Raw genomic sequence first — 12,978 nt, forward strand, 5'->3', positions numbered from 1 at the left:
CTGCCTTAATTTAATTGCAAACACATGCTGATGAGTCCCCTCCTCCTGGACCTCAGGGCTGGGAAACTTTTCTTTTCCTTGTCAGCTCCCTGCAGTTCAGAATTGAGGCAAATCCACTCCAGCAAACACCAGCCATGCTGATGAAACCCGCAGCTCTCCCAGGCTTTTTGTGTTTTCTCCTCCTGCCCAGTTTCTCCTGCTCCTGCCCCAGTCGCTGCCTGTGCTTCAGGACCACAGTGAGATGCATGCACCTGATGCTGGAAACCATCCCCGATATCCCACCCCAGACAAACATACTGTGAGTAACAACTTCATTTTCTGCCTTCTCACCTGCTTGGGTTTAGAAAGAAAAAACTAAGGCTGAAGTTTTTATCCTCCTCTTATTTTCTGCAGAACTGTCTGCACCACAGACTGTTTCATGCTTTTAAACCATGAAACAGAAACGGCTTCTTTTGGCATCGGTTAACTGTTAATAGGATAGTCAAGGGAATTGAAAAAATTAATAAGAATTTTGCCAGGGCAGTCATTGGAAGCCAGTTTTGGAGAATCTAAGGTCACAAATGTTAAGCTGAGCTTATAGAAAGGTACTTTTCTAATTAAATACAACCCTATTTCTTTGCTAGACTCTTAAGTACTGGTTTTCCAGTTTCCGTCTGAACTATGCAAGCCAAACTAAAGGCTTATTTGGAAAGCAATAATTGTGTCAGCTCCCAAATTCCTTGAGAAATAAAGTACCTGTTGCAGAGGGCGCTGAGTCCATTTGAACAGAGGAAGTGGAGGAGAAGGGCAGGTAACGCTTGGAGACTCCTGGGCAGCTCTTTCTGACCCCGAAGAGCAATTCACTGTGATTTTGAAGTAGTCAATCCTCAACTTAAAGGTGGATTTAAGATGCAGTGACAAAATACTTCCCTTTGTGCTACTTCTAGCTGATCCCTTGGTTTGAAAGACCTTTCTTTGTAAAGAATAGGAAAGACTTGTAAAAAAATTATCTCTATGCTCATCCTCCTCAAAGTGCTGCTGACTTGTAAAACTTTTTCAACGCTAGTTTGAGAAGCTCTTCTTTGTGCCTGTAATAAATCTGGTCTCGGCCCAGACATCTAAATGAGCATTTCTCCTGCAAGTATCTCGCTGCTATTGCTGGTGCAGTTTCTCTGCTGGCAGCCTGAGGAACTTGGTGTGGGCAGGATGCCGGTGTTTGAATCACTGCCACCCACATGTGCTTTAGTGGAGGGAAACCACAGAGGTTCTGGTATTAGTGCCACACAGGGAAATGTCTACACTTGCTACAGCTGCCAAAAATACCCTGTTGGGGAAACTGCAGCTGGGGTGCTTGAGAGTCACCCGGACACGGGGCAGGTCAGAATCTGGACTGGTTATTCTGCAGTGTGGAACTGGTCAGTGCAAACCGAGTAGTGATTGTCTGCTCCACAGCAACTTGCAGGGGCTGACTCTCCAAACTTTTTTTTCCCCCTCATTCTCTTGCATATTGAAATATTAAAATATTTAAAATACCCTTACACTGCTTGATTTTAGCAAAATAAATAGTTTCTCCTTGTTTTAACATGGATTTTATTGGGGAAAAAGTTTGTTTCATTGCTGAACTGGGATATTTCTAGACTCGGTAAAGCTTAATTTCTGTCCTGTTGGAAAGGAGGCAACATTTACTGCCGTACTGGACAGCCTGAGCGTGTTACTGGTAGAGATTTTTTGAGTGCTGTGGTCACCGCCTGTTTTTCAGCACTGGAATATGGTGTATTTCTCAATGCCCTCTGGAAACAGCACAGGTCGTGTGGCTTTGTGTGGTGTGTGGCAAGTGAAAATCCTGACTTTCTGGCCATCTTGAAGATCTAATATATGTAAATGCATTTGCCAGCTAGCATCCCATTGTATCTGTTACAAATAGCATTTGAATAATTAAACTTTTTAAACCGTGAAAGATCAAAGGATGCTTCTTAACCAAGCCGCTGACTACTCCAGCTTTTTGGTATGTTAATCTTTCTCCTGGGAAGACCATCGTGTCAGAGAGAACATGCAGAATTCTAGCAAGAATAATCTTGATCGTGGCATTATTCTGAGTAGAAAATGTGGGATGGTGATATTTTCCACATTTGCACTTTGGTATGAACAGGACCTGTGAGTGCTGATACAAACCCAGACCCCGGGCTCCAGCTCTGTTCCCTCACTGAACAGCTGCAGTTTCCAGATGGAGTTTGCTTTGAAGTTGAGAGTTGGGGACTTTGTGACCCCCAGGACTCAGTGCCACCCTCTCCCCCAACCCTGGAGGAGTGGGGAGCTCTCCTGGCCAGCACACGCTGTGCTGCAACCAGCCCCGTTGGCAGCTGGTCCCCCCGGGGCTGTCGCCAGCTGGCAGTAACGTAGCGCAGCCCATAGCCCTTCTCCGAGCGATGCTGGGATTGGCATGGAACCAGTTCCAGGATTGATGAGCTGTTACTGGCACCTTTTTGGTCACCATTTCCCTCCTCCCTTCCCAATCCCAGCTGGGTGCAGCTGAGGATCTGGCCCAGTGTCTGGTTTTAGCAATAGACTATTTATCTCTGGTAATGAAGTCTGTTTGTTTTATCCCAAGCAGAGAATAGGATGGCAGGAATGGCTACACGTGTACAGATAAGTAAGCTATAAAAATTCACGGTGTATAACTGCAAATGTATTTTGGCTGCTGTCTGTTCAACTAGAACATGATTATCCAGATGTGATCCGCTGGTTACCACTGGGATTCAAGCAGTTCTTTTTGCCAGCAGCCCAAAGAAGAGAACAGCTGCGGAACATACACTCCGAAAATTTCAATAGGTCTTTAACCTTCTAAGCCATTAGTTCTGCAGTGTGACATTTAAAACAATAAACTTTGAAACGTGTGGGCATGAGTAGAAGGAACCCATGGAAAGAAGTTCCCCTCTGGCTGGCAGCGGATGGATTGCAATCCAATTATCCATGGGCGATTCTCCCTTCTGCATTATGCATAGCACTTAATGAATGAGCTCGTCCAGAGAAACACAGCCGAGGGCACAGGCGAAGGCGGGTGCAGTCGCTGGGGTCTGAACGCGTCGCTGGCATGAACCGAACGTGACCCAGTTGTTCACAGACCTGGTTGCTAATTGGGCAGCGTCAGCACCGCCAGCTTCACAAGTTATATTTCCCATCGTTGTGGTGCTGCTGCTTTGGTGGCTGCTCGGTTCTTTTCTTCCTCCTGTGGGTCATTGGAAGGCTGTAGTAGGACAGGGTGTAGCTCTTAAGGGGCATAGTTTTGAGAAGGAACTTTACATGTTTTTTGGGGAAAGGTTGACTGAGCAAATGAGTTCTTGGAAATGCTGCTCCCTTTGTAGTCTCTGTCGTGTGCTGTAGGTTGAAGAAAGGATTACTCATTTCCTCTGCGTGTGATAGTCTTACACACAGCCATTAAACGCACACCCACGTGTTCTGGATGTGCCAGGTGTGATCTCTTGCTGTCTTCTTTCGCTCTACTATTTTATCTTCATTAAACCTTTTAGAGGTGACCAAAGTCTTCTGTGTATACATTTCCCTTCATTGGAAGGAAAATGGGAAGGGAAGGTATTGAAAACATATTTTCCTTCCTAGAAACATTCCAGCATCTTTTGGTGACAATATCCAAAGTCTTGGGATTGTAGCTCCCTGAAATGTCCTACCCCCCATAGACGTACCAGGTTTTTTCCTGTGCTCTTTATGGAGAAGTCAGTATTTTTTTTGGTGAAATAACGTGTGTATTCTGGATAAAGACTTCAATGTTCATGCTCTTAAAAAAGAAAAGTTGACACCTGTGCTACATGAGACTTGATATTAGAGAGTACCCCAGTAGTTTGTTTTTGCTGACGTGTTGCTGCTGCTGCTTGGACTCTTCATGCTCAAAAGTTTTCTTTTACTCCTCAGATCTGTTTGTGGCAGCTGAAATCTTCAAAAGCTGGTTTCGGGAATGCCTGTGGTAATTCCTTAATTAAAATCTAGTGTGCCCATCCCCAAAACTTCAAAACGTAAGCAGCGTGGCAGTGCAGCCGCCTGTTCTGCAGCATGGGGCTCTGCATCTGCTCGCCCTTCGGTGTTTCAATCACGATCGTATAATCTCATTTATTAGTCTTTTCATGCTGAACATTTTTTCCTTCCTCTTCGTTCTTTGAACAGTCAAATCTTGATGTCTTAAGCTGATACACTCCAAAATAGCCAGGACTTGGAAAAAAAATCCGTCCCTGAGCCCCGCTGCGGTCTCATCTATCTGGCAGTAATGGCAATGCTCTGCTGTCCATGTAAGGGCTGGGACATGACGGCTGTGGTTTATTAAAGCCATTTGGGGACTCGTGTGTGAGAGGGACATTCCTGAACTGGGGAGCTGATGACAGTGAGTCTGGAAGGCTCTATTTCCATCTCAGCAAGGCTGTTTTCCCTTCCTGCCAGGACCAGAGCTGTTTGGCACGACGGGGGAAGCTGAGGAGCTGACTGTGATGCTCTGTGGATGAGTAACAGAAATGAGTGTCATCTTGATAAATGTTATAGCTCTTCTTATATATTGGAAGTTTGACTTGAAAATTGCATTTCAGATGTCTTTCACATGCAGGAAACGCTGGAAGAAACCTCAGTGTCTTATCTCTTTTTGTAAAACAACCTTTACTCTCTGTTCATAATGGTTGGGTGGCTGCCACTTACTCAACCAGTTTTGGGTGAAACGGTCCAGAACCATCAGCGTCATTACTGTGCACAACGTTTTGAGCACAAAAGATGCTCCGATGAAACACAACCAGTAATTTCTTTGGAACTGCAGTAAAATACCTCTTGTAGCTAATTATCTGCTTAGTTAACATAGTAATACACGATTCTGTAAAAGCCTAACTAGATTAAACAGCAATGGAAGTTTCTTGTTAAAGCAGTTGATTGCTTTATATGCTAATCACTGTTAATTATTTAACACAATGCTTTCAGGAATGATTGTTCCGATAGCAGCTGAGAGGATCGGAAAGATTTGTCACTCTATAAAGACCTGTTTCCCCAGCCACTCGCAAATTCTGGCATTCTGGGACAGCCTCTGCAATGGGGTTAAGAGTTCCCAGAGTCAGCGAAGGTGAGTTATTTCAATAGCAGATCCTGGATTGTTTGTATATTCCAGCCCAGTTTCCTGTCAGAACTGTGGTGCTTTGGTTTGGTGAGATTTTCTCCAAACCGTATATGATGGTAGACAAGGATCTGGGATCCTGTAGCAGCAGCTTTCTCTTGTGGAACAGTATCTTGTAGTCCCAGACCACTGGCCTTGAAAACACGGGGAAGAGTTAAATCACAAGGGATATATTTTATTTTGATTTTTTCCCCCCATTTTGCAAATTCTGAGGTGGGAAGAAGCCGGCGGGAGCGGGGCAGCCCGGCTGCCCGTGCACGCAGCAGCTGCATGGGCTGGGGTGGGAGAGGCTGTGTGGTGGGTCCCCGTAGAAAATCACTCTTGTTCCTGAAAAGAAATGCAAAGTTTCCAGAATGAGTGCCCTGGGAATAGAGAGAAACAAGTGTTTCTGTGTCAGAGAGGACAAACTCTGCAGGGAACGTTCTCAATCCAACACACACAAGGCAGGAATTCCCCTGTGCCGCCCTACGTGGAATTTGTTACCGGCTCAGCTTCAGGCCAAGGCAAGGGCTGGCATGAAGTACTGTGGATGAGCCAAAGTCAATTTCTGTTTTATTTTTTAAATGCATGAGTAAGGAGGAAGGTGTGTGTTCCTCCGAGCCTCCAGGGATTTTGCTGTGCTTTTTTACCACTTTCAGGGATACAGGGAACAAAATAGTCCAGACCATTCTGCCTCCGGGGCTACCTAAACCATATTGTGGTTAATGTCTGTCTCAGCTGCAGTACACCTGAGTGTTTTATTAGCATTGCTGTTTAAGGTATTTTTTTTTAAATGCAGAATCTGCAGTTTTAGTCAGAGACAATTTGCCCATTTCTATTTTTAGCCATATTCTGACATAGTTATTCTATCTATGGCTAAATAAGCCGTTTCAGTTCTTTTCATTGTCATGTTCGCTAGACTTCAGATCATTCCCGTTGCTTTCCCCTGGATTCTCTCCAGTTAATTCCCATCGTTTCTTGAAATGAAGTGCTCAGGGCAGACACGTGCTGTTTCAGCTGCCCTTTGTGTCTGTGGAGAAAGCTGCTGCCTTTGTGTGATGGAGAGCGAAGCGGAGAATAAGGTTTCCAAAGAAGGGCGAGACAGCTGAGTTCCGAGTTAGGGGTCTGGGGACTCATCGTAAAGTCTTATCTGGAACAGAAAATGGAAGGAAAATCACCATTGTTTTATTAAAATAATAGGCTAAGTTTTACGATGTGCTCCTTGGGGTTGGTGGAGGGAAAAAGTTCCTGCGTGAAACCAGAGCCCCGTTGCTGTCTCAGCAGTGGCAGGAGGCATCTCCATCCAGCTCTCCATCCATGTGCTTCACGGCAGCAGGAGCACCACTCAGAGATGTGACAGCAGGGGACCTCCCTGAGTGACAGGGGTCGCTCCTGCCTGGCTCAGTCACCTGTGGTTCTCGGTTTTGCTTTTGGTTTCAGCTGTGAAAGCTTACAAGGGGCAATGGCTACAAACTGGAACACAGGAGGTTCCGCTTAAATATGAGAAGAAACTTCTTCAAGGTGAGGGTGGCAGAGCCTGGCCCAGGCTGCCCAGGGAGGTTGTGGAGTCTCCTTCTCTGCAGACATTCAAACCCGCCTGGACACCTTCCTGTGGAACCTCAGCTGGGTGTTCCTGCTCCATGGGGGGACTGCACTGGATGAGCTTTCCAGGGCCCTTCTACCCCCTGGTATTCTGTGATATTCTTATGTGCGAATGCTGGGAATTGAAGGATTGCAGTTGTCTTTGTTCATTAAAATAGTGGTATTTTACACTTCGCTGCCTGCTTCCCACTGTCTTCCATAAGCATCAACAGCTTCAGCCCTGACCCCTGTGTATTTCTTCCATTTATTTGTTATGTTTGCTATTAACTGTACCCACTGCCTGGACTAATTGCACAGCTCTCTACAGGCCCCCGGGGCAGGCAGAGTTGGTGTCTGTGTGTTACAGTATATAAATCAAGTTTGCATTTCTTCAGCTTTTTTCATGGCCTGGTCTTTCCTCATTTCATTTAATGAGGCTGTGGACAACAGTCAGCGCGTTGTACTATCACTTGTGCAAATGTTTAATTGTATTTGGCTTTACGGTGTCAACCATTGCCTTGAAAAATCCATACAGATATCCTCAAATTCACATCATCAGAGGGAGGGACGTGTAACACCTTCCAACAAGAAGAGAAAAAACGCACTTTTGAAGCAATGCAGGTAGAGCCAAACACACCAGAAAGTATCAAAGGTAAAGTCACTGTTAAAAACTGCAATTCCAAAGGGTAATCCTTCGGGACTGCAGTTTGCAGTGGATGAAGTGCTTGGAAATTACAATTCAAACACTTTTTTTAAACATTGAAGCTCTATTCCTTCCTGCTCTCTAACTCTGCCTAAAAAGTAAGAAAACTCAGTGGGAATTTTTTAACATAACTAGCTTTGCAAACTCTTAAGCTAAAGAAACATTACATCTTAAAATCGGCTTTACTTACTGTACCGTTTTTGAGCTCAAAGATGTTTCAGCCCCCATGAATACTCACTGTCAGTTTGAGTTCACAGCCACCTGCAATCAATGCACCTCTTTCTATTCTTCATTTTGTACAGGCCACTGTTCTGGTTGGTGCCTGCTCTAAAATGAAGTGCTGAACTTGTAGCTATTTGTAGTACTTTTGTTTTAAACTCTGCCTCCAATTTCTCTGTAACTTAGCACCAGAATGATGGGTGATTCAGCATGTTCGTGTCTTGTTTTCCTCTTAAAGCCTTAAAAAGGCTGCCTTAAAATCGAGAAATAGTTGTGTATTCTCTGAAAGTGATAGATCAGGCAGCTTAGGATTAATTAAAAAAAAAAAAAAGGAACTTCATTGTTGAGCTTTGCATAGGAACTATCAGCAAAAAATACGTCAGTCTTTTGTGTTTTGTTGTAATACACCGATCATGAAAGGTGCCAAATCAATGCACATTCCCTATAGAAGTGTTTCTACTTGGTTAACCGAGTTAAACCACTTAGCTCTTATTTTATTATCTCATTAGGAATCAAAACCCCTTGTTTTAGGGCTCCAAGTCGATGTAGTTACATGGACAGCCCTTGAAAATTGCCAGAATCCCCTGGACTCCACTAATTCTAATTGAAGTTGGCACAAATTTGAAATGCAGGCAGCGATAAGCTGTTCTGAGTCTTGGAGCATTGCAGAGCACGATGTGAAATGCTTATTATATCAGGTTATTTAATCAGATTTAACCATTTTAGGGCAAAGGTAACTTTGCTAGGGAGCTAAAACATGGGCCCGTGTGACGATATGCATTCCTCTGGAAATTGGTATGAGATACAAGCATAATTGCACGTGAACTTGGGGCGTTGAGCAGCAGACATTGCCCTGTGTTCATGGAAATAATCACTTGAGGTCTTTCAGTCTTTGGTGTTCTATGAAACGAAAATGAATTTCGTAAGTGTAGGCCTGTCTTTGCAGACACGAGCAGACGCCGGTCACTGCCCCTGCTCCTCCTCCACCCCCTTCCCTGATCTTTGGCTCCATGTCTCCAGTTCACTCAGGACGCACTCCCCCAGCAGCCCAGCTCCCTTCCTCCTGTGCTGATGCTGATTGCTATATAAATTTATACAGATATAAATTGCTCGTATCACCAGTGCACTGATTGTATTTTCTGCTTTCAGAGATTTACGTTTCAACCACATCAAGGAGATACAACCTGGAGCCTTCAGGAGACTGAAGAACCTCAACACCCTGTAAGTTCCTCCTGCAGTGAGGATATCCATTTATTACTTATGTCAGTACTAGTCCCCATAATGGCTTAAAGGTGGCCTTGGGCTTTTAATTATTTCAGCCAAGGTGTGCATATTCAGCTAAAGCTTTAAAATCCTCTCTGTTCTACCCTGGATCGTGTTTCTTACCCTTTTAAATTAAATTTGCAATTTAATAACTTTCATTTTGGCAATTAAAAATGCTGTCACTGCTCAGGGCTGTTTCAGCATGTGTGGCTTTAGAGCAGCCTGTAGAGACAGTTCTGGCCCCAGATCAAGACAGCAGAGGGATGCATTAAAATCTTCCTTTCCACATTAGTTGCTTGACATGACTTTGACTCAAGTGAGAGGGCATCCTTCCAAATGCTGTCTTGCCACTCTGCCTTGCCCTGGAATAAATGTTTACACCTGCCCTACTACAGATAGCAGCAGCAGTAGAAGGTGATGCTGTATGTTTTGTGAGCCAGCCGGAGCAGACACGCTCATGTTGGTATGAAATACAGCTCTACTAACAAGTTTCTCACTCTGCTCAAAGCAAACAGTGGGAGCCTTTGCTGCTTCTTGCCGCTGTAGGGCCGAGGGTTTGAGGATAGATATGAGTGTATCTGCACCACGTGGCCAAGGAGTTGAAAACAAACAGCTCCCAAATCAAAAACAGAAGCTGTGTCAGCTCGGCGCTGTGCTGGATGTAATTGGCCTGTTGAGATTCAGATGTAATTATTTGAGCTGTAACATGGTGCTAACAGCTCTAAGATTTCCAGGTCCAAGCTCAAACCTCTGCAAGGCAAACCAATTAGCTTGGGAGCCTGCACGTGCTCACATTTCGTGGGTTTATACATTCGCAGACCCAAACGGCAAGAGAAATTCCAGACTGTGTTTTTCTGTCTGGCCTTGAGAGATCTGAAGACTCTGATCCTGTAAAGATGACAGTTCTGAAGGACAGGAGACCTGGGCAATGAGGAATTCAGCCAACTGCAAGAAGTTGTAGGAAGAGTGGGAACCCAGCAGGACTGTATCATAGAGCCCTGTTCAATAGCTCTCTTTTAAAAATCAACATTTGCTAAAGATTGTTCCACTGCGTGTGGGGGAATGATTGGCCAAACCCTGACTTGCAGGATCATTCCAAGTACCCTGGTTGTGACCCAGGTGTCTGCTCACAGCACTTGTGGCCAACTAGTAGGCTGGCAGAAGACTTTATTTGCAATGATCTGTTCATGCAGCAAACGAGAACAGCCTGTGTTAGTCCCTCAAACAGCACCATGTGGTACTGAATTACCAAAAATAATAGAGAGAGAGGGTGCTTTGGATGGATTTCTGTCGTTTGAGATAGTCGCATTTATCACCCTGTCTGAGCCTACAATATTTAGAGAGAAGATAAGAATGTGATTCCGTAGGGTTTTACCTGATCACAAAGCTCTGCTGAGGCATCCTGGTCTCCAGACCTGCTCTCCGACCCCTGGAGCTCTCCTGAGTCGCCAGAAGAAACCATTCCAGATGATGTCAGCCCTGGGAGATGCAGGCAGCTGTTTGGCAGTGGGCTCGGCAGCACCGCCAGGCTCATTTCAGCCGAACCCTGGGGAAACTCGGCACGCTGGAGAGCCCTTCACATGAAGAGACGCTCCACCCAACCTGCTGAGCTTTGTCAGAGATCCCAGTTCCTGCCGGTTTGAGATCCCGGTTCCTGCCCTGCCAGTGCCTGGTCTAGGCAGGTCCCCGTCAGCTGCAAGATTTCTGCCTTTTGCCACTCTGCTTAAAGCTAGATACAGATACACAGCCCAGCTGAGGTGGAACTACCTGTCTCTCTGTAATACCTGTTTATGCTCCGTGAATTTGTTAAATTCTTTTTGGTGTCTGTCTCCACGCCCTCCTGTACAGGGAAACCAAGGACAGCAAGTCCATGAACAGATACTAAAGGGAATAGGCATGAATGTACCCGCGACATCCCTAATCTCGTGGTTATGGATGCTGAGCAATAAGAGTTTTGCACAGGCAGTGGTCAGGCTGTCCTGCTTTCCCTAAATAGTGTCCTATGACTATCGCCAGATCTGGATTAATAGACCAGGTGGGGAAAAAATTCAGCAATTTTATATTTGAATTCTGAATATGAACTACTTTTGCAGATGAAACCTCTCCATTTAGATAGTAATTTGTGTGCTTGGTTATGTCTCCTGGTTTGACCAGCAAACTGGAAAAATCAGTTGTCCTCCCACTGGCAGTAGTTAACTCCCATGGGTGAGAAGCTTGATAACTGAATGAGAGAACCTAAAACCTTGCACTCCTAAAGCAAGTTTCTCTCTAGGCACTTTGGTTTATGCAATTGCCACATCAAAAGTGACAAGAGCTGAAAAATTTGCTGATGTTTCTTAGATGGTAAACTTTTGCCTGGGGACTCATATAGGTCTTCAGGTGATAAAGAGAATAAATCCTTTAAAATCCCTGAGAGACTTGCTGTGAAAGTTTGGCCAGAATATTTGAAGTAAGAGGCTTGGAGGACAGAATAGCTCAGGTTCCATATGCAGAGCTCTGAGTTTGCAGCTTTTTGCCGTGGGACTTGAACAGAAGTCCCTAAAGCAGATAAATGATTTTAAAAGAGCCTTTTTCTACAGTGCTTGGGCCTGGAAGGGGAAGGGCAAGAGATTCTGGTGAAATTTCTGTTCTGCATCAGCTGTTGGGCAGGATGGCTGTGGTATATCCAAGTCTGACAGTTTATAAACCACCCTGATAAGGAAACCTTTGTGGCCTGGGTTGGGTGTGGGGAGGTGAGATGTGAGACTGACGGAAGAAGAGCCTGACGTGAACGTCCAGTGGGACTTTTCAACAGTTCAAACCTTCCTCTGCCTCTTTTCTCTCCCTGCTGTGGGAGATTTGATAAATTACAGAGCACTACTTCAAAATTAAAAGCAGGAGCCCTGTTTGTTAGTGGAAGAGATACAATCACCACAGGTAATAATCAATTATCCTAAAGCCTGCACCATTTGGAGCTTGCTCGTTAACTGTCTGCAGTGTTGCATGGGAGAAGTCCTCTTGGGCTGAAAGTCTTAGAATTTGCAAGGTTTCCTCATCCCTTCCTATTGCCTCTTCTCAATCCCTGTGCAGATGTTGGTGTCAGGATCTCCTTGGTGTATTTTTAAACTGTTAATATGCAAGGAGAGGGAGGGGGGAAAAAACGCTTGTGTGCCATCTACAAAATACCCTCAGCTCCTCAACAGCTGTTCTGCTTGTTTGCCAACACCAGCCTCATCACCGAACCCAACATGAGCTCACAGCAGGTGGGGGACTGTGGAAAAGAGAAAACACATGGTGAGCCTGTGGTGAGGCACAGAGTTTTATTGCTTTCCAGTCTTTGCTGCTTCAGGTCATCTTTGGGTGGAATGGATGACAACACCCTTGTGTGACCGTCGCCTTCCGTGTCCCCGCAGGAGGTCAACACCCTACCGTATTGGCCCAACTGGGCCATTGCTGTATTTGCAATCCACAGCCATCACAGCCAAATAGTTGCTGCTACTTGGATCTCTCCAGCATCACCTGTAGAAATGTCCAGCTTTGGGACCAAAGCACTATTTCTGGACTTGCCCAGTAGGTATTTTGTTCTGCCCTAGAGAACTGGACCTCTGTGGAGACCGCACGGTGGCACGTGCTTCTGCCTGTGCCCTTGCCTTGTCAATGTTGTTGGGCGTTTTATTTCTTTTTCTGCTCAGGTGAGAGCAAAGGCAGTTCTGGGGAGCTCTGCTGCTCCTTTAGCTGCTGCTTGTGAAGGGTTCCAGGGTGAAGGATGGGGGAACATGAAGCATCTGTCTTGAGCCCTCTAGTAGCTCTTGAGAGAACACGTTCTGTCAGCAAGGAGGGGATGTCAGAGCCTGCTTGGATCTCAGAGTACAAGTTTCTCCCTCAGATATGGGAAATGCCTATTTCAGATCATTCTGTCAACAATGGAAAATAATGGCTGAATATTAAAGTCACTTTTTCTCCCCCTTTAAATACACTACATGATGATTTCTGTTGATAGTGGGAGGAGAAAAATAGCTGTTATGTCACAACGGCTGTAGCATGTCGTTTGTCAAAAGGAAAGAGGAGGTGGTTTGAGTCTGAATTCTGTACTGTCACGTCATTTAATACGTTTTTGGAG

General features: G+C 45.2%; 1 protein-coding gene across 2 annotated transcripts in view; it reads left to right on the plus strand.

Annotated features, from left to right (window-relative positions):
• The first annotated feature begins 5 nt into the window (after positions 1 to 5).
• LOC136108292 (peroxidasin homolog) overlaps positions 6 to 12,978 on the plus strand; it is a 42,138-nt gene continuing 29,165 nt past the window's right edge. The window contains exons 1-2 of one of the 2 annotated variants that reach the window (XM_065849955.2): positions 6 to 298; positions 8,766 to 8,837. In XM_065849955.2, the coding sequence (XP_065706027.1) occupies positions 135 to 298; positions 8,766 to 8,837 (236 nt within the window). In that variant the 5' untranslated portion in view covers positions 6 to 134. Of the gene's footprint in view, positions 299 to 4,931; positions 5,084 to 8,765; positions 8,838 to 12,978 lie in introns of those variants that run through there. The other variant, XM_071815768.1, reaches the window with a different exon arrangement.

Source organism: Patagioenas fasciata, chromosome 16 (assembly GCF_037038585.1).
Source record: "Patagioenas fasciata isolate bPatFas1 chromosome 16, bPatFas1.hap1, whole genome shotgun sequence".
NCBI classification, from domain to species: domain Eukaryota; kingdom Metazoa; phylum Chordata; class Aves; order Columbiformes; family Columbidae; genus Patagioenas; species Patagioenas fasciata.